Below are 22,002 nucleotides of genomic sequence, written 5' to 3' on the forward strand. Positions count from 1 at the left end.
TTGATGAACACACCCAGGGTGGGATTGTGCTCATGATTTATAGAGACAACATCTATGGGAAATTGTATTGTACATGTAGTAACAGTAATAGAGATGGGGAATGGCAGTGGAGGGAGGAAAGTTTGAGAAGATACTGTCAGGTACAGGATGTTCTTAAGATAGAGGGGAAAAGGTTCAGAATTATTAATTTGATTTGATAATAAGTAGATTGAAAGAAAGGAATGACAGAAATCTTTCTCTAGAGAAGGGAGGGTAGTATATGTTGGGTAAAAAGCAGAACTAAAGATACTACAATTGGTTATTTTAATTGTTATGAAGCCTTGAACAAGAGACTTGACTGTGAGAATGAAAAGAAACACTCAGAGTTGCTGAGAAGGAAGAACAAAATTTTGGTACAGTGTTCCTGTTTTTTAAAAACACCTCATAAACCTACAAATTAATCTGGATGAAATGTCACTACCTGTGTGAGCCTTCCATCTGCCACCTGAATGGATTTTTAGTTCTAGCTTTATTAAAACTTAGATTGTAAAGTTCATTGTGTTTTACAGTGTAGACACCTTAGATGTGAATGTGATTTGAGTTCCTGAGCACTGACCTTGTTTGTCCTCCTAAGGAGAAAAGAAACTGCTCCACTCCCAAAGACAAGATCAGCAAAGTGCCTCCCATGCTGCTCCCTGAGGGTCACTTCTCTCTCAGGGCCAGTTTTTGCTATTGTTGTTTTTGAGAGAGTTGTTAGGAGCCAAGTAGAATATTCTGACTCTAGTTTTAGTAAAGAGTTGGAGAATTGGGAGTTTGCATGTGAGTGGGTTGAGTTAACGCTGCAGCCTGGGGTGCATTCAAGGGAGTGAACCTTGCCCTGCAGCAGTAACTCTGTGACATTTTACCGAAAGCTGTCAGAAACAGGAGGGGAGTGTACAGACACCTCCTTCTCTGCACTTGGGGATGTTTTCCAGCTAAGGAGTCAGTCCCTGGCAAGCACAAGCCGTGTTTTGTGCTTGTTACTTTTTGGTAGTAGCTATGAATTATTTTCTCACTTTACAACAGTTGTGTTTAATTCACATGAAATCATTTTTTGAAGTTGAGGTTAGTGTTAAATCTACAACCTCTGAAGTCACCAGGGTTTTTGCTCCTTTTTTTCTGAGCACATAGCATCATGTATGAAAACCAATTGCTTGTTCCAAACAAATACATTACAACTCTCATGCCTCACCATCTCTCCTTTTTGTGTAATGCAGTGAGAAAGTGAGGGAAGGTAAGTTTACAGCTTCTGGGTCAAAACTCTGGGAAAGATTTTTCACAAACAAGCAGCTTTGTGCAAAAGACGCTCCAGTTTGGTATTATTTAATTTCTGTTAAAACATAACCCCATTGCACAGGTGTCATTCAGTTGGGAGAAAACCTTCCTGAATTCGTTTCAAACTGACTGTTCTTTCCAACTATCACAAGATATGTGCCCAGGACACTCTGTGGCCACATGATTATGAAAGTTGAAGAACTGGTGCTTATACCAAGAGCTGTACTAATGATTGCTTTGGATTTTCTAGTTGCATGAACATGCAGCCTATTTGGTGGACAGCTTGTGGGAGAGCTCTCAAGAACTGCTGAAAGACTGGGAATGTATGACAGAATTGCTCTTGGAGGAGCCAGTCCAAGGAGAAGAAGGTATTGGATTAACCCAGTGCTTCCTTGATATTGCACAGTATTGTTAATTATTCCTTAAATACCTCTGCCACCCATAGTGAAACATCTTTTTATGTTGTAGTTTGTTTGGAAAACATATTTGAAGATTTTGGGTTAATCTATTTTTAATGTACTTTCCTTCAAAAGCAGCAATTTGTACTGTATTTTTCTTTTTATTTGTACTCTGGAGGATTTTTTAATCAAGTGTGCTGTACTGTGGTTCCCTAATATTAAAGGGAGTTTACTCAAGTCTTAACTTGATTTTGTCTGAATGTTTAAATAACTATTTCAATAAATTAAATAGCTAATACAATTTTGAATAAACAAGCACTTCAGGTGATGCTAATTAATATGGGGCTTTTCCAGGCAATGTGAACACAATGAATTCTCAAGAGAAAAAACAAAGGGGATTCTTTCACCATTAGTTTCAGATTTCCTTTTGCTGATAATAGACCTGGGTGCACAAAGTAGCTAGGGAGACTGGGGGCAAAGTGTCTGTAAGGTTAATGAGTGTCATTCAAGATCCTTTATAATTCCTCAGGGTTCTCCAGGGACCTTCAAAGGGCTTAGGTGTTTGAAAAATCAGTGTTCCCGGCATGATGTTCCTCATCATGTCCATGCTTCAAAGGCTGGCCTTTTGGTATGCACCTGCTACAGTGGGGGTATTTACAGGGTAATTTCCTTAGGAAATTAGGCACTTTGCTTCCTTGATTCTGCTTAGCCTAGTGGGGTTTGATCCTCCAAATATGAGTAGAAGCACTTGCCAAAGAGCAGAGAATTTATGAGGAAATGACAGTGAATTGTCTGTCACTGTTTCTCCTCTATGACTCTCCCTTATTTTGTAGGTCTTCCTTACGTTCCCCTTCATTGATCCTTTTTTCCAGCCTACATTTCTTTGGGCTGCTTTCACTTCTGCCATGTCCATTTTGAGAGGATGCGAATGGCAGATCAAAGAGGCGGCAGGAAAGCCTCGATAAATGTGACAAAGTACCTTGTGTGTGGTGTTCTGTGCTGCTGTGTGCTCCCCTGTTGCTGTGTGTTCCCCTGCTGTCCCACACGTGTCCCCGTTGTGCTGCCTTGCCCCCAGTGATGCCCTGTTGTCCCCGCAGCGATGTCGGACCGGCAGGAGAGCGCTCTGATCGAGCTCATGGTGTGCACCATCAGACAGGCTGCCGAGGCACATCCCCCCGTGGGCAGGGGCACCGGCAAGAGGGTGAGTGGGGCTGCAGCTGCCTGCCTGTCACCAGAGCATGGAAGATATTTGTAACACCACTTTGGACACTTGCAATAGAGTTTTTCAATTGGTGTTTGCTGTTTCATCTGAACACTTGTAAGAAAAATATTAGAAACTCTGTTTCTGGACACTTGGTTTTCTCTTTGTTTGATTTTGGGGTTTGCTTTGGCAAGTTAAGCAATATAAATTTTCAGCATAAAAGTATTTTTTATTGTATTTTTGGATGTTCTTTTTATCATACCCCTGCCTTCTATTTGTAATGTACCCACATCATCATCCCCTAATGTTGAAACTAGATTAGAGTGGGAAGTGTAGGAGCAGAGCAGACTACCTCTGACTGTCTTCCATGAAAACAAACGTGCTGCTAATATGGACATAAAATTTGCAGGCACTGGGAGTTGGTGCCCTTTCCATGCTTGGTCATTTTTGAGATCTGACTGGACAAAGCCCTGATCCTCCCAGTGTGACCCCTGGGCTGACTCTGCTTTGAGCAGGAGGCGTAGGACTGGGACCAGTTTGAATGTGTCTGTGCTTTTAGGCATCCATCCTCTTAGGCCTCTTCCACTAAGTGCCCTAAAAATTTCAGAACTTTACATTCTGGCCAAATTGCCTCTTTAGTTTATTTTATAGGGACTGTTTGAGCACCAGCGGAAGGCCATTCCTAAAGCTGGACATGCAGTTTTAAATACTTCCTTCTAAGTCACAGGGTCAGGGTAATATCAGGGTTTCAGCTGTATTTTCCATAAATATAGCATCCATGTTCCAAAGCAGTCTCAGCTTCTTAAACATATTCACCTGATTTTTGGTAGCCCCCAACTCATTTAGGATAGACAAAACCCATGTGCATATATGGTTTTTCTTTAAACATCCATTCTAAATAATGATAACTAGTTTTTAAAACCACAGATTTAATAAAGACAAAATCTGGAGCGTCTTGGCATTCTCTATTGCTAAAATAATGCAGTTACTTAACTTCGTAATTTTTTATGTGCCAAAGCAGTTGAGTCTCATGTCCAGAAACAGCATCCCAGGAAAAGCTCCAAGAAACCATCAGTTTAAACATGCTTTATGTACTTTAATTTATAAAGTGTGTTCTTAGGAATTTCTAATTTATTAAAACATTTCAGGGTTAAGGAGGGAATCCATGAAAGCACTTCTTACTGAAATTTACACAAGCGTGTCTTATCTTTTGTTAGGAAAACTGTATTGTAAGCACAACTTTTTTTGTCTCAAGCTGCAAACCCTTCTAGCAGTCAAAGTGACCTTTAAATTAAAAAAAAAAAATCATGTTGGTGTTTTCTATTTGAAGCACCAAATAATGTCAGTATTAACTTTCCAGGTATTTTCTCTTTCTCAAGAGATCTACAGCTCAATTCACTGAAATTCAGCAAATTGCTTAGTCTTAAGTTTTCAATGTCTGTATTTGGAGCTAAAGAAAACAGATCAGTAAAACAAATTCCACCTTTTGAAGGATGATCAAAAGAGCCTGGAATTCATGCTGGGGACCCAGATCAATTCCCAGTGCCAGGGAACAGCCATATTTGGTCACCAGAACACGACTGGGCTGTCAGGGCTGGGATTCTGACCTGGGTTTGTACTGCTTTGAGCTTGGCTGGTACTGCCCTGGTGGGTGTGCAGGGACTGAGGCTGCCATCCCTGGGGCCATCCCTGCACCTTGCACTGTGCAAGTGGTGTCTTGTCCTGGTCACTGATCCATTCCCCGCCACTTTCATGGCTGTTTTGGGTTCCTGCTGGCACAGTGCCTGGCATCCAACCACATGCCTTGTGTCCAGCTGCTCCTCCTCCCTTGCAGAGCCATGTAGGGGTCCCACTTAGCTTTTGCTTCTTTTCAGTTAGAGCATGAGTTGTGGAATGGTAACTGCAGGGATCTCAGCTTTGTCCCTGGAGATTCATCCTGTCTCATGATCCCACCAACTTCTTCTCTGAGTTGAAATGGGAACAGATTTCTAATTAAGCACTCACCTTCTTGTGAAGTAGTTTCTCCTCTGACTTTAGCTTGTAACCCTTACTGTCCAATCTGGCTGATTGGCTATATGTGAATCATTAGCTAACTTGAGTATTTCATTACCATTATTTTTTCTCAAAAGTATTCTTTTCTTTCCTGAAGCCAGGAAGCCAGATCTAAGCTTTGATGAAGTATGCCGGTTTGATTATTGTCCCTCTGGTTACTGTTTCAAGGGGGTTTTGTTCTGACAGTGCTTCAGTACCTCACTGTGAACTTGGATGTACATTTTCACTGAGAATTCCATTCCATTTATAGAGGAGACCATGAATCTGCTAATGAAAATCATTGTTACAGTGTGGTTTGATTTTGGTTTTCTTAATTATACTTCAGTTTGCCCTAAGGTATTACATTAATGCTTGGTTTAGTGTGTGAAAGCCAGAGTTTAGTACAGTTGGAAGCAATTGCAAAAATTCCACTGACTGGGGTTATATTTGAATTTCAATCCTAAAAAGATGTTAATGTGTGGAGACAATGTCATGCTGGGTGATACGGTATTTTCCTTGTCAATCACAGCTGCTTAGGACACACAGTCCTCCCTCTTCAATCACTGTTCAGCCCAAATGTGTTTTGAGTTTTTTTATTCCCTCCTCATCTGATTTAGTAAAAAATATACTTGCATGGGTTTTTGTTTGTAATACAATGTTTAGAAAAGTTAATGAATGCTATATGCAGAAAATGTATTTACTGTAGTTATGTTTGATCACTTCCAGGTCTTGACAGCAAAAGAAAGAAAAACTCAGATAGACGACAGAAATAAATTGACTGAGCATTTCATTATTGCACTTCCCATGCTGCTATCAAAGGTACAGTTTTCAACAAAATAAATCTTTCACTGGGATTTACAGCTGTCTTTAAACTTTCTCATTTTGTAGTGCAGGAGTTTATTTTTACTTCCCTGTTGTTTATTTTGTTGCCATGATGTTCCAGTATTCCGCTGATGCCGAGAAGGTTGCAAACCTCCTGCAAATCCCTCAGTACTTTGACCTGGAAATCTACAGCACGGGCAGAATGGAAAAGGTATCGTGCCTTGGGCAGGAAGTGTGGCTGCTCTCAGGTGTGACCACTGTTCAGCCCCACAGTGCTGTGCCTTTGTTTGGCACGTGAGCAATGCAGCCTTGGTTGGGTGTTGTGGCAGTGGCTTTGCTCAGTGTCATTGTCCCATTGAGGGGAAAGCTGAAGTTCTTTTCTGCTCTGCAGCATCTGGATGCCTTACTGAAGCAGATTAAGTTTGTTGTGGAAAAGCATGTGGAATCAGATGTTCTGGAAGCCTGCAGCAAAACCTACAGCATCCTCTGCAGTGAAGAATACACCATCCAGAACAGAGTTGACATAGCCCACAGCCAACTTATTGACGAATTTGTGGATCGATTTAACCATTCTGTTGAGGATCTACTGCAGGAGGTTCGTTTTCTTAAAATTGTTGAACTGCCTAAAATATGGTAGCTACAGAAAAACATTCTTAGCAAGCCATTAAATTACCCATCTGAAGATATAGTGCAGCAGCAGCTATTTCATAATTATTTGGAGCTACTTCTCCCTGTGGAAAGTCCCTTACAGCAGCCATTAAACCTTCAAATCATTGATGGTTAAGACAAGACTATGGCACAATCCTGCTTCTGAAAATTTAGTTGAGTATTAAAACAATGCACATAAGGAATTAAGTGGATCAGTGGGTGAAAGATGATGAAAAATGCAGAGGAAGTTATACTTACATTAATGTTTTTAGTGATTCCAGTAGTCCCAGATGTATATGTAGGCAGCAAAATCAAGATTGGATTATGTTTAGAAAGGAAGAGAGAATTTAAGAAAATATGTATAATGGCATATTAAAAGAGCCCTGGAAAGAGTAAAAGATACAGGTCTGGAACCTGGAAATACCTGGATTTAGTTGTAAGAATTTATTCTTCTAAATTTCATAAGGCAGAATAGATTAAATAGAATAGAAAGAATAGAAACTGTACTCATTTTTTCCTCCTTTGCAGCAATTTAACTTTGTGTAGCACTACTTAATTTGTTGTAATTTTCATGCCTTTTAAACTTAACATGGGAGCTGCACAGACCTTTTTCTTTGCTTGTAGTCATGCACTGCACTGTAGTGGATACAATTAATTTCTGATGTACATTTAGGAAAGTTAAGCTAAGTCCCTGATACAGAATGGCATATTAAAGGAAATACGCCCTTTTTCCTATTTTAATGTAACATGCCACATACAGGCACACTGTAAATATGCCTTGTCACATTGCAGAGTAAATAAAAATGTTTGTATAGCTGCAGAAATGTGCATGAGTGAAAGGGCAGCACAACACAGAGGAGATGGGGCACCACTGTGCATTCTTTAGTAAAATACATGGAGCTCTCTGCCTGTCTGCCATTTTTGGTGTACTTTCTCCTAAGTACTACTTTTCTCCTACTTTTTGATCAGAACCTGTAAAAACAGTCCAGAATTTGTGCTCCATCTCTGCCCACCTGTGTATGCCAAGGGAATCCTTCCAATTACGCCTTAGCCTGGGTTTTTGAAGTTTCTCACCTCTGGCCAACAGGACCAAAACCTGACTTGTGCAGCAAAAAGGGCTAAGGCTGGACTGCCACAGCAGAGTCCAGCTGCAGAACCACCCGAGCTGTGCACACCCAATGGATGCCCAGCAACTTAGCACTGGAAATAGTGGCCTTAGAGAGCCTTCCTGGACCTGCTCCAAAGGTCCCTCTGGCCTTACCCTCTTACCCAAGGGGAGTCAGAGGAGAGCACTGAGGTGCTGGGATTTATAAATGCCTTCCCAAGAGTCTTTTCAGGAGTAGTGGACTAGGAGAGAAAAAGATTTTTCCTACAATTTTCCTTAATTTTGTTTTTTCTTTAGAATTGCTCTATGACTGCTGTTGAATCAGGAAGCCAGTACCTGCTTATTCCCACTCCTTTTCCTTTCACCTCTCTTTGCCAGTGGCTTCCCTTTGTGCTGCAGTGCAGAAAGCAGCCTGGGGCTGCTGGGCAGAGCAAGGGCTGGGCTCCTGAGGGGCTGTGGGCCAGGGACACCACACTCCCTGTCCTTTACACCACAGAGAGCACAGAGGCAGCGAGGCCTCATGGTCCTGGTGCGTGTTCTCTCCCAGGAGGGCAGGGCTGAGGCTTGCAGAGAAACTCTGTGTCTGAAAGGCATCTGAGAAATGAATTAAGGGGCTTAGATCTCTAAGCAAAAACAAGTGCATAGGTCAGACATGGGACATAACCAGGACAAAAGTAGGAGAAGACAAGAATGAGAACAGCAGTAGCAAGGATTTAAAATTATGTCCTTTGTGATACTCTATTTAAAGTGATGATTGTTTGAATAATTAATTTTAATAAGTCTATTTCATCATTTTAAAGACATTTTAAATTTTAAAAATTGCATACCGGTACCTAAGCAAGTATCCCACTGCTTTATGGCTTCTCACTGGGCTGTTAATGAGAGAAACATTGATTGACAATTGCATCTGAAGGCAGGAAGATGTTTTAAGTGTTAGGCTTTTAGGTGGAAAAGAAATTATCAAAATTAAATGGAGAAGAAGAATTGTTGCAAGTGGGGAAGGTGTATTTTCATGAGGGCACTGGCATTGCACCCACGTCAAACTATGACAGTTTCTTATTTTAGAAAATTGCTGGAAAAATTAGGGTCAGAAATACCTTATTTTCACTTGATTCACTAAGAGAATTTGCTGTTTAGTTTGCAAAAAATTCTAAAATTGTGTTGTAGCATGTTCATCAACTGGTGATTAAAGCTGGTGGTTCAGTCCTTTTTGTAAAATAAGACAGAACTCAGATTTTGGTCTTGGGAATGATTTCTACTGCTAGAGGATATGGGTTTGGATATTAACACAGTGATAATGCTGAATATTGTCACATAATCTTGCTTGTTTTTTATGATGTGCAGTGGTTACTTAAATATTGTGGAAGGTACATAAAAGTCACTGGAAATTTTGGAGACAGTTTTGATATCCGTATAAACCCCTAAGAAGCTGCCCCTGCCTGTGCAGCAATGTACTGGGCTGAATTACTGGGCTCTCCTCATGAATTGCCTTTCCTTTGCAGGGAGAAGAAGCTGATGATGATGACATATACAATGTGCTCTCCACACTGAAGAGGTTGACATCTTTTCACAAGTAGGTGGTTTCCCTCACAAATTTGTGATGTTAATTTTATCCTTTCAGCGAGTATCAGCAGTGTCAGGTATGGGGAAATGAGAAAACACATGTCCTCAAATCTGAAGTGGAGATGGAGGAGTGACTGGTGGTGTTTGTCATTAGAAGTGTTTGGGTTGATCTGGGTCCTTGCTCAGTTTGTGTCATGACCTTTGCAGATGGGATTTGCAGGTGGCACCCCCTCCCTTGCACCCAGTGCTCTTACACCCATGAGTAAATTACTACAGGTCCTGCTCCCCTGCATGGCACAGTCAGGGCACAAAGAACACTTCTCTGCCACAAACCTGTGCTTTGGGCATCAGCTTATGGAGCCTACAGGAAGCTGTTTCTCAATGCCTTTGAGCTGCTTCTCCTCAAAATTATAGAATTAATTAGTAGTAGCAATAATAATAATTAATAGTTTATGGTGAGAGCCTGGAAGATGCATTTTCTTCCTGCAGTTGAATTGTTGGCCAAATTTCCCTGTGTGGATTGCACAGAATCTCCCTCACCAGGCACAAATCAGCTTTTCAGGTTCCTGCTGCTCTCAGACCTGTGGGCATCCTCAGCATGTGCAGAGCAACCTGGAGAACTTCACTGGAACTGTGAATTCTGGAGCACAGCACAAAGGCCTGATCTTCCCTCTAACTGTATGAAGCATTTGTTCCTGTCAGCATCAGAAAAAGCTTCATGTGCAGGTGGCAGAGAGCCACCAATCATTTCTTCCTTATCACAGTGTAGGAGAGGACATTCCTTCTGCCAGCTCTTTCATACATCTTGGCATTTTTACAACTTTGTGATTTCATTTCTCTCTCTGTGCTTAGACTTCACTTATCCTGAATCCTGCATCTGTCTGAAATGGCTCTGCAATATCTACTCTTTGTTGCCATTCAAGGAGAATCCCACAAACATCATTAAATCCTTACTAATTTCCATAGTGCAGCAGGCTGACACATGTGCAGATGAGGTTTGCAGTCTCCCTGGTAACCCGCTGGAGCCACGTCTGCCTTTCCTGAGGGGACTTGGGGAAAATTCTGTGTTGTGTGAATTTTCTTCCTGGGAGCCTCTCTGTCAATCTGAACCTCTGTGGAGAATTGTGTGGTGTCCAAGATGCCTTTATAACTATGGTTTTGACGGTTAAGTAGCTCCAAAGAGATAAAGAGGTACCAGTATATGCCTAACTGTAATGAAACTGAAAGTTTCAATTGAAAAGCTTTGTGTAAGTTGTACATAGTTGGAATTTTTCAACTGTAGAAGCTGAAGAGCCGTTCCTGAGCTCAGCTATAATGCAGAGGGCAGGGAGCTGAGTGTCCCCAGCTGTGGGGACATGGCCCCTGTGCTGGCTGCCTGATGGGGAATTTCTGAACTGAAAAGACAGGAATGAGACAGTTTTTCATTTCATATTCTCTGTAGGATAATCTCTGCAGGTATCTGCCTCTGCACACCAAGGAGACTTTACTGCTTTAATTACAGTGCTGTAATTAAGGAAGTACCACTCTGCCTTGCTGGCAACCCTGTGATTTATGGAAGCAGTGTCTCTGTGCTTAATATCTCCAGTCAGAGGCAGCTCTCTGGCAGCCTCTAATTTATCTGTGAAACATTTTGTTTTAGTACCTCAAAAAGACCATCTAAGTCTGCAAAATAATTTTACACTTTTTACATTTTTAGTTCCAGTATTTTTTTTAAGTTTCCCTATTCTTCTATTAGTGGATTTGAACTGGAAGTTAAGGTGCACCTTGGCTTTACTGGCCCAGCCCTGGAGTGCACAATGCACTCTGATGGTTGTTTTCTGTGAAGCTCTTACCAGTGACATTTTCCAGGGCTAGCATGCTCCAGTGTGGGAGGTGTTTCATGGCAGGGCTTCCAAGAGGACCTGGGCATTGCCAGTCCTGAGTTCAGCCTCTGTCCCTTTTGGAACTGGAGAGTTATTCCTTCTGGCTGAGCAGGGCAGTTAATGGTTTGACCCAGGGCAGGCACAGCAGTGGGAGGAGTGAGCTTGGCTGGGTGACCCAGGTGCTGGGATGAGTCAGATGCAAGAGGCTGCTGCATCCAGTTGAGACTCCCAATTCACTCTCAGTATCCCTTCTTCCAGGTGGGTATTTCAATCAGCAAGTTTCTGATTATTCTGAGCTGGCTTGCTCTTTTACAGACGTATTGCAAACTGTTTCAAATTATCTCAGTTTATTTCCACTGCAGAAAATGTTTTAAACTTAAATTTACTTGCTGAGAGAGTATTGTTGTCTTTCAGGCAACCTGATGTTTTTCAGTTTCTTCTGTATTTCTCACTCTATTAAAAAGCCATTTCATGAGCTGTTGAGGTCTGTAAGGCTACAGCCTTACAGAGTATTTGTCCCTAATGTCATTTTTATTCCTCTCACTGATGAAATCAGGTTGGTGCAACTGAAATGTGGAACAGTGAGAGGGATGGCAGCCACCATCTCTATCTCACGTCCATGTGTTACCATATGGTCTCACCTCAGATATTCAGGGTATTTACTATCTAGTGATAATGTGTATTCTTTTTTCTAAATGAGACAGTAGAAAAATATACAACTTCATTTTGCTTAAAGCCATTTTTATTCAGTAGATATTGATAGAGCTTTGGTTGTAGTTTCTACTGCAATGCCAGGGGAGGGTTTTCTGGAGTTCTATCAACGTTTCTATAAGAGGAAAGATAACTTAGAGAGAGAAGCAGCAGCTATGTTTAAGTAGCCTTTATAGGTGTATGGTATGGAGAGAGTTTATCTCCTCCCTACAAAAATCCCAGGTAGTAAAACATTTTTCCTGGATTATCAGAAAGCCTGACTTGTGCTTTTAGCATGGAGTGAGCTGCTGTGCAACTGCTTGGTCAGCTGTGGAAACCACCAAAGCCCTCTGGGCTGCGGGTTCTGAGGAACACAATTAATCCCTCTTTATTTCCTCTTGTTCCAGTGCTCATGATCTGACCAAATGGGATCTGTTCAGTAACTGCTACAGATTGCTGAGAACTGGAATTGAACACGGAGCTATGCCAGAACAGGTACCCTTAACAACACCTGCACTGCATCACTAGGGTGTCTGAGATCTAAGGAGTCTGCTTATATAGAAATTCAAAAGTTCCATGCACTTTAGTGATGTGGGAAGAACTGAGTTTGGAATGAAATTTATAATGGAATTAAGCGCTGTCTAAGAGGTGGAAAACCTTGGATTCTGTGATTTTCTGTGAGCTCCTTCCCTCACCTTTCTCACCTGTAAAGTTGGGAATTGCTGGCGTTCCTGACTCTGAAAAGCAGTGCATCAGTCCTGATGTTTACACTGAAACCCAACATTGTAAGCCTTGGCTGCAATTAGAATTATCACAAATTATTATTGTGCATGGAAGGTAAGATGAAAGCTTATGAAAACCAGGAAACTAGAACATCCTAGTGGAGTTCTTTTAGTGAACACATCTTGGACTTTGTTCCTTCAGAGTTCGGTTTTTGTTTCTCATGGATGAGCACAGGCTGCCAGCCAGTCTCAGTTTCTGGGTCTGACAGTGTGTGGCTCTCCAAATGCCTCCATAAGACTTTATGGGAAAGGTCCTGAAATCTGAGCTCTCTCAGTATTTCTTCCTGCAGGCCACCCGGAGGAGTTTGCACCTCACCTAAATTTGAACTGTTCAGGAGACACCGTGGATGCTTTTCTGGGCCCCAGGAATATGACCCTGGTTTTCTCCATGGGACAAGTTGTATTTTCTCCCTTTTTTTAGCAATTTGGCTACATGTTCATTTTACAGTGTAACAGATTTCTAGGCTGCTTAATAGTGAAGCCAGGTTTAGAGATATTTCAACAGATGCTTTTGACCTGAGAGATGTAGGTGTTGGGTTGTACTTCTGTCATGCTGTGACATCCCCTCCTGCTGTACCCCAGTGCTGTTTTCTTGTGTTTCCCAGATTTACACAGTATTTTTTCACCTCTAGTAGGTTGATTTCTTACTGCACCAAACCAACCAAGGAAAAACTTGATACCCTTGAAAATAAAAAGTGCTAAGAGCTGCTCCTGTCCTTTCACCACAAAATGCATGATAGATATCCCATATACTTCCTGCTGTGCCTGCTGTTAGCAGCATGCTGAGATTCTGTGTGTTTTTGTGTTACAGATCGTTGTCCAGGCACTGCAGTGTTCCCACTACTCTATTCTCTGGCAGCTGGTGAAAATCACTGAGGGCTCCCCTTCCAAAGTAAGTGGCCATTTGATCAAACAGATTTTACTCACAGAACACAACTTACCTAGGAAGGTGTTACACCCGATTTCTTTGTAACTTCTATTCTTGCCATCATTTGTTGTCATATATAGCACATAAAACGTTGACATTGAGATTTGTTCCATGTTTCAGGATCTGTTTAACATCATGCATGTGTCTAAGCAATGCAGATAGTTTTTATCAGGATTTTATAGCAGCTGATTATTATATTTTTATTGCTGAGGATAATAAACACACTTTATTGTGAGTACTGCAGTTTGTGTTGCTGATAAGGAATGTTGACATGAACAGTTGTGAGCAATACTGTTGATCTGTAGACCACAAATAGCTTAATCTTGATGTGTAGTTACCTTGTTTATCCTCTAATGACACCCTTTATGTTGCAATAGAAATGGCAGGACACTGGCAGTAATGATTGCTAATAAAAAGCAAATGCACACAGAGTATTATGCAATCAGGACAAGGTGACATGACTTTTCCAGGACCTTTCCTTAGCTCTTTTATCAGTCAGAGGCCAGCATCCTGTTTTTTCAGAGCTTTTTCAAAAGTAATACATCAAATTAAAATTATATGAAAACTGAAGTAATAATTGTACTTCTCCATCAGCATCGAAAAGGTAAAGATGTTATACTGAAGTGCTACTCAAATAACATTTAATGCATAGAAAAGTGATGAAAATACATCTCTGAGTTATTTTGAATACTGATATTAACATTTAAAAATAGCTACTAGAAAGAAAGGAATAATTTTTATTCTTTATTCTGGCTTTTGTTCCAATTTCCCCCTTTCACCCTCTTTCTCATTAGCATGGGCTGCTGGTTCCCTGCAGAACTGAGTGCTCAGAGCACCTGGGCACTGTCTGCAACACCTTTTTTCAGTCTTCCCCACCTGCTCGGAGCTGCTGGGTGGTGCTGGGGTTCTCACCCACTCCTGAGGACTCCAGCAGCCCTGTCCTCCTGTCTGCCCTGGGGGCAAATGCCCGGACATTTGCAAAATTCTCATCACCCGTCACTGCATTTCTCCATTTTTTTGAACAAACTACAATAAATTGCTGCAGTATAGCACAGGTGGTGCAGGGATAGCTGTCAGCATTGCTGGAAAAAAGCTTCATGTTTTCTTGTGTCTCACTTACAGCAAAAGAAACATATTTAACTGTAACCTCCAGCTGGGGATTAACATACAGCCTCTCTCTGCATGGAGCGAGGTATAAACTTTGTATTTTGATGCCCAGGCATTCAAATGGCTGCTGTTACATCATGACCATGATGGCCCAATTCAACTGAAAGAGAAAAAGACCTTTATTTATTTCAGTGGCTGTGATTTTCTTACAGACAAGCTTAGTGCAAGCACCATGTGGCTTTGCCTATTTTTCAAAATAAGATGTTGTTTTATGAGGTAATTGCAGAAGAGCTTTGATCTCTCCTGTAGTTCTAATCATGTTGTGATTTATAACATAGTTACAACATAACATAGTTCATAGGAGTGGAAAGGAAAAGACCTCCAAAGGGTCACTCCAGAATGGCCATGCCAAATAAAAGTCAGTTTGGCTTTGCCCCATGAAAATCATAATTACTGTCACCTAGAGAACTCCTAGGAATTTCTTGTTTGGGGTTCCACCCCAGCCTCTACAAAATGAGTTTTGTGCATGCTTAGTTCCAGGGAAGCCCTGCATTATTGCCCTGCAGCTCTTCAGAGTGGCAGCAGCCTCAGCTGAGGGCAAAGAGACAACCACAGACCTGCTGTGGCTGGAGCATTTTGCTATCAAACTTTCCACTCTAGTTTGTTCACTGTGAAAATAGATCTGATCTGCACTGTATCTGCATTTCATCCATTGGGAAATCATTTTGTCCATGGCTGGTTTATAAGTCATTATTTAGGCTTGGAAGTTGGTAGACATTAAAGGGCACCTTTGTCTACCTAAACTTGTAAGGTTTAGGTAGACAAAGGCATTAACAGAAGCATCTCAGAATGAAAAACAGTTATTTCATGGGTATTTTGGAAGTATTCAGGCTTTTATGGAAACATTTCTGGCACAGCAGTTTACTATGTAGGTCCCTGCAGGATCCTAGGGCTACTTTGCTGTTTCTATAATGATCTCAGGGCAGAGAGGGGTGATGGTGTGTAGCCTCACGTGGCAGCTTTTGTAGACCAATGGATATAGCTGCAAAAAGTAGAGAGGGTTTTGGGCTCCCAAGCCTTTCAGATTTGAGATAAAAGCAGAAGATTACAAAGCAAAAGACCAGCTGAAAGCAATTGCTTGGTTTCTATTTAGATACAAATCAGGTAAACTCTGACAGGGAAGAAAAAGGTTGTTGGTACCTGTAGAGTAGGGGTGAGAGCAGAGAAGGGAAAGGTAGTAAGAGAGTTAGGAGGAGAATTAGTGGGGAAGGAAGATAGATAAAAAATGAAAATGGAGAGAAGAGGAATTTATAATATGTCATAAAACTAAGCTTAGGTCTTTGGTTTTCTGTATCCCATAGATTTATGAATTTTTGTTCCCAGGCTCATGTTTCAAAGATGATTTTTTAACTTTCCCTTGAACAACTATGCTGAGAGATCAGAGATGGAGGAATTGATTTGTAAGAAATGTTCATCTGCTGCCAGCTGGGTCATTTATGTGACCTCATGCTGGCAGTAGTAGCTGCTCTATTTCACCTCGTGAGGTCCCATTTAAGTAGTCAATGCACAGGATAAAGTATATGAACATTTTGGAGCTGTAAGTACAGGAATAAAAGATGGAAACAAGTATCTTGGCAGGTTTTACATTTGTTGTTCATGTGTGCTTTGCATCCATCAGGTGCACCTTTTATTGCAGGGAGTTTGCAGGTGTGATGGGGAATTCTGGTAAGGTTTCCTTCAAAGTGAATTCTTTGGCTACAGTTCAGAATTGCTTGGTAATTTTTATATCTTGTATTGATTCTGTGGTGGAGTCATACTTGACAACCATAGGCATACACTGGGAACAGAGTTGTTTTGAAATGAAGTTACTTTTTGTCTGGTGTTCAAATGGCTTCCAAAATACAGCTCTGTCCTAAGAGAACTGTCCTTGTTTGGGAACTGTCCTGGGCATTATGGCCAAGCCAGGGTACATTCATTGCTGGATGAGGGATATATCATATTACAGCTGTTGGGCATGTTCTGGATCATGGCTCCATACCTGATCCAGCTGTTTTGGACTGGAGCCTCCATGTGTGTGGCAGGGAAAAGCTCAACTCTCATGGTTTAAATCTAATTAGGATCAAGTCAGCACATTGATTTATTAACAGCACATAATTGACCTACAGCTAGTTCCACACAGCTCCAGGATAACTATCAGCTCTACAGAATACAGGACCAGAATGTTGGACACTTCTATGATGTTAATGAACACCTACAAATTCCAAACTTGCCCTTCAGCTGGTCACAGGTTACTGAAGTCCCTTCCCCAAGATACACACAAAGAGCCCTTGTTTCTCCAGGCTGTTACCAGAGGGTGAGGTGCCCCTCACTGTTCAATATCATTTGTAAATAGAGCCAAAGGGAGTGTCTTTGATACATCTTTATCAGCATAAAAATGTATCAAAGATATTTTAGCAGAAGGATGATAATTAATGATTATTTGAATTATTAAGAAAGTCCAGATTCTCTGCCCAACAACAAAGATTTCACCAGTTAAATACGGCAGATTTATTTTGAAACACTTCTTAAAGCTAGCCTGTGGAGAGAAGGGTGTCCTGTGGAGTCATCTTGGTGTCTAAAATCAGAAAGGAAAAATTTATTACTGAAAGGAAGGCTGCAGCAGGTAAGAATGAAATGTGTAATCCTTGAAATATCCACAGTCTGATGTTTATCCTTTAGTCTCCCTCTGTCCCTATTCAGTGGAGGCTGAGGCTGTGGGGCTGTTTGTGCAAACTGGTGCTCTTTGGGGTAACCAGCACTGTACTGGGGGAAGAAAGCTCATCCTCCATAACTTTGGGAGCAGCCTCTTGTAGCCTGGAGGAAAACTCCTCCTCAGGTGGAAAGGGGTTTGAGGGTGGTTCCAAAGGAAACTGGTAATTTCTCCCCTGGAGTTCTCTCATCTGTCAGTCTGGAGGAGCAGGTACAGTACTGAGGCAGGAGACTTGGGGATTAGAGCAGACACTTGTTTCCACCTAGATTTCTTCAGCCATGTCCCAGGTACCCAGGACATTGTACTGTGCACTGTATGTGTATGGACTGAGAAGGAAATACTTGCAGAACAACAGAGTCCTAAAACTTAGAACAGTAAAAATAAAGCATGACTAGAGCAAACCTTGAGAGGCAAGACAGAGGTCAGCCAGTTGTGAGTAAGCAGCAGCCAGAGTTGCCAAATGCATGGCTATTAGAGTGTGATTAGTGTGCAGAGGACTTAGGAGAGGGGATTTTAAAAGGGATTTAAAGAACAATGTGGTCATTTGGTGACTTTTCATATGGGCATGATGACAGAAGGCAGAAAAAGCTAAAGGGAAGAAAAAAGTCACAAGGTACAGAAGGTTGGACCATTTCCCACAGTTGGGGTGGAAGCTGAGGGTTCTTCAACCCTGTGAAGTTGAAGCTAATACTGCAAATAGTAAGTGGAAAAACAGTGAGCACATAGGAAGAAGAGGATGGGGTTTGGGTGATGAATATAGCAAAAGCACAGCATTTTAAAATTACTTCAGTGGAAAAAACAAGCTTTAGTTTAAAGCTAGAAAGTACCTGAAGAGTTGTAGACACGGGTATTTCAGCACCCTGGTTTGGGTGGTGGCACAGACTCCAGTCCTTGATCTCAGCAGCTCGTTCTTGTTCCTGCCATGGAGCAGTTAAATTGCAGAGTTGTGACCTCGTGGTTTTGTCTAACAGCCAACAGGGTGATAAAATGGTTTCATAGCAGCTTTTCTACTGAAGGCAGATCAGGTGCTCACACCTCAAGAGCCTGGGTTTGTGTACTCCAAAATGCTCAAAGTCTTGGAAATCTATTTTTTTTTTTTCTTCCCATTTTCTCTGTTGAAAAAAATCCCCACTCTTCAGCCGTGTGGGGATTTCTCCAAACTCAGAAGAGTTCCAGATGGTGTTCAGCTGGGCTTTCTCCTGCTGTCTGTAACTTTGCAATATGAATCTCTATCATGCTATGCTGTCAGGAGAGAGGGTAATAAATATACCATGTACCTGCTTGTTAGTCACTTTGACAGAAAGAAAAATGAGAGATAGACTCATTCCCTTTTTAACCTGTATGTAGTTTTTTTCATAGGTTTTAGTTTCTCTGTTGAGTTCATGAGCATCTAAATGGAAAGTAAATGCAACAGAAAGCATGAAGGTGACTAATCCCAGTGCCTTAAGGGGTAAATCAGGTGATTATGTAACAATGAACTGATAAGCCTGGCATCAGTTCTAGGTAGAATCTTGGCGTGGGAGATAGAAAACACAGTTGGTACAAGGCTGAAGAGACAACAGCTAACATTGGAAGAAACACATCAATTTCTTGTTGACAAGATTGCATTTTTGACTGAGAAGAAAATCAATTGAAACACCAATATCTCTAAAACATTAATACCACATTGCATTTCAGGTGTATGTTTGGATTTAATGTAATTCATATTCAGTAGCTCAAAACTGATCCATATATTAAAGAAAAATTGTAGGTGAGCAATCCTTGCTCAATGGAATAGTTTCTGATGCATTCTGGGAGAGATCTGTTCTCTCCTATGAAAGGGTAATTTTTATCAGTCATCTGGGAAGGCCCTGAAAATGGGAATGATATAGATCAATTGGTGAACAAAACACAGTTTAAAAATTTTTAAAAGAGGCATCTTAATGCTGCTAAATGGAAGGCTTATATCCAGGAAAAAGAGAGGTGATTAATGGCAAGTTGTGGATTAGAACAGAGCAGAGCTGTCTTACAGATTCTGCAATGGCAGGGTAATGCAGTAGCACCATGGTTGCATCACCAGAGAAAAACTGCTCAGGAATAGGAAGGTGAGGGAGGGCACAGACCTTGAGTGTCCATATCAGCAAATCCCACTCACTCCACTGGAAATTATGAGAAGTTCAGAGCTTTGGGAATGCTCTGGGTGCCTGGGCATGCTGGCATTCCTGTGTTGTGCTGTGAACCAGCACAGGGAGAACATATGGACCACAAAAAGGCTCTGCAGTAAACACAGAACAACGAGAGCTCGTGGCAGGAAGCACAAGAAAAGCTAAAACAAGAACTGAGACACATGGGCTGAACAGCCAGCATCAGTAAAACATTTCAGCAAGGAAAACATTGCATGTGCATTATGTAGGTTCTTCACATTTGCTTGGAGGTTGTTCTGCAGGACATTCTCTCTTCCATGTGGAAGCTGAGAGGGCTGTCCTGGGGGAAGGTCTGCAGAGCATGGGCCAGCCATCCTGCTGGCCTGCATCTCATTTCATTTAATTGGGGGTTCTTGCTTTCAGGTGATTGGTTCCTCATCACTGTAAAACCAAGGGACTGTTTCTGTGTGTGTTCTCTTTGAATAGCTTATTTCTTTCACAGCTTTTTGTTGAATGTATGAAATCATCACCATTTCTTTATTTTGCTTCCGCCGAGAAACCTCTTACTAATTTTTATATACTTTCTTTTTTAATGTTTATTCCAGGAGGACTTGTTGGTATTGAGGAAAACTGTGAAATCCTTCCTGGCTGTCTGCCAGCAGTGTCTATCAAATGTTAACACTCCAGTCAAAGAACAGGTAAAGAAAATGTCTGTCTCTTCGAAAAGTGAGTGTTAAATTAGTAGTAAAACTCAAGACAACACTACATCAAGCTTAAAGTAAAATAATCTGTGCTCCTGTCTAAATAAATCTGAACAAACAGCCCAGAAGAGCAGCTGTATTAACAGAACTTCCAAAGCACAGCTCATGACAAATTAACTTTTGGTTAACAGTAAGGAAGAATTACCTGGATGCTCAGGCTCATTTCCAGCCCTTGTGACTTCAGGCATCCAACTCGGTCACCTCAGATTAAAGACTTCTCCTGCAGACACTGGATTAAAAGATGGAAATAGGCACTTTTGGAGGGTGACTGAGACCTCAAATGGGCTGAATCTTTTTGGATTTTTTCCCATTGAATCAAAGGGTTTGTTGAAATAATTAAGTCTGTCTCTGCAGGACACAGCAGCTGGTTTGTTAGCTGAGGTTATGTGAATATACACTGATTTATGTCAATGACATTTTTTTACAAGTGGCATTTCTATCAAACCTCCCCAGATTTTGCAAAGAATATAACTAATAACTGGCCTGTGTTTTTTGCCTGTGGTATTTAAAAGATAATACTTCTTAAAAGACACTTCTATTTCTTTGAAAGATAGCTCTGCTTGGCATTTACTCTCTGTTCTTCAGATTGCTAAATATAAACATTAAATGCTCAGAGATGTCAGTAGTTTATGTTTTTCTAAAAGACTTGTGTGTCATTGGCTTCCAGCAGATTTTACTTCAGTAATTGTTTTTTAATATTCAGAGTAGTTACTCTTGGCATATTATATAATGTGAAAATATCTTCTAGCTCCATGCAAATACCTCCCTTCCAGCTCAAGCTGGACCTGACGTCCTTCCTGCCTCAGCAAATGGCAAATGTTCCTTGCTACTCCTGCAGTGGGTTTCTTCTTGAGGTGTATTAACATAGGTTTGTTTTCTTCTTACCAGTGGCCACAGTGGTTTTTTCATTGATAATTTAAACTTTCTTTAGAAGCTCCTTTGCAGTTCCCAGTTGTGGGGAAGTTTTCAAGCCTCAACCAGACAAACTCATGCCCAAGCAGGCCCAGAGAGTGTCCTGGGTAGAGTAGGCTGGACTAGAGACTCCAGGGACCCATTCCAGCTGACTCTTCTGTGATTTGCTCTTGTTTTCTTCCTTAAAAAGTGTATGTCTGTGAGTAGCAGGACTGCTACTGGATATTTTTTTTGAGAATTATGTGCAAATTGTATTGTCTCCCTACCGTACTTGATCCTTGCTCCAGACATTCTTTCCAGACAACGTTGATGTCCATATCAAAGGAAGGAAAAATGTATGAACTATTTAGAGAAACAAGACTGAAACATTTCAACTCTTCCATGAGTGTTTGAGGGAAATAAATATCCTGTGACTGAGCCCACTGCTGCCTTTATATGGGTCAGAACTCAGCACCAGCAGTGCATTACTCATGTGCTCTTTTTTAGAGGTCTGCATTAGGAAGAGCTTCAGTTCTATTGAGTACCAGGGGAGTTTAGAGCAGGTGAGATCATCACTGGAATGAATCACAGCCTTTTGGATCAAAGGGAGAAATATCCCAAATAGCAACATCTGTTCCTAATGTCTCAACAGAACACAGTTTACAATGATTTGCATCTGTTCTTGCCTGAGTGTGGCTCATTCAGATTTTATAACATACTCCCAGAAATAAGGGAGCCACTAGGAAGTTCAGCATTTACAGATTTTATTTTGGAAATTTGTAAAGTTTTCAGGAACTGAGGTTAAAAATAAAGAAGCTATGAAGAAAAAGGCTTCAGAAAGGTGCTGAATGTGATCAAATGCAGACAGCTGGCTGTGAGATCCCAACAAAAGCCATTTGGGGGCAAGACAGAGTTATTGCCATGCAGGAATGAGCCCTTGGAAGAAAGGGAGGTAGTGACAGCTGCCTTCTTTCCTGTCTCAGATAATGAGGGTATAATAGCAATGAGCATAAATCATGGACAATTCTGCCCAGGTTGATTTTTGTCT

The 22,002-nt window shown here is 41.3% G+C and overlaps 1 protein-coding gene across 2 annotated transcripts in view; it reads left to right on the forward strand.

Moving 5' to 3' along the window:
* The window catches only part of STAG1 (stromal antigen 1), a 165,017-nt gene that overhangs the window by 125,235 nt on the left and 17,780 nt on the right, over positions 1-22,002 (forward strand). For both annotated transcript variants that reach the window (XM_053952242.1, XM_053952241.1), the window contains 9 exons: positions 1,544-1,661; positions 2,789-2,892; positions 5,650-5,742; positions 5,867-5,956; positions 6,137-6,340; positions 9,001-9,071; positions 12,021-12,108; positions 13,207-13,287; positions 19,908-20,000. In XM_053952242.1, coding sequence (XP_053808217.1) covers positions 1,544-1,661; positions 2,789-2,892; positions 5,650-5,742; positions 5,867-5,956; positions 6,137-6,340; positions 9,001-9,071; positions 12,021-12,108; positions 13,207-13,287; positions 19,908-20,000 — 942 coding nt within the window. The remainder of the gene's footprint in view (positions 1-1,543; positions 1,662-2,788; positions 2,893-5,649; positions 5,743-5,866; positions 5,957-6,136; positions 6,341-9,000; positions 9,072-12,020; positions 12,109-13,206; positions 13,288-19,907; positions 20,001-22,002) is intronic.

Source organism: Vidua chalybeata, chromosome 10, assembly GCF_026979565.1.
Source record: "Vidua chalybeata isolate OUT-0048 chromosome 10, bVidCha1 merged haplotype, whole genome shotgun sequence".
Classification (NCBI taxonomy): Eukaryota; Metazoa; Chordata; class Aves; order Passeriformes; family Viduidae; genus Vidua; species Vidua chalybeata.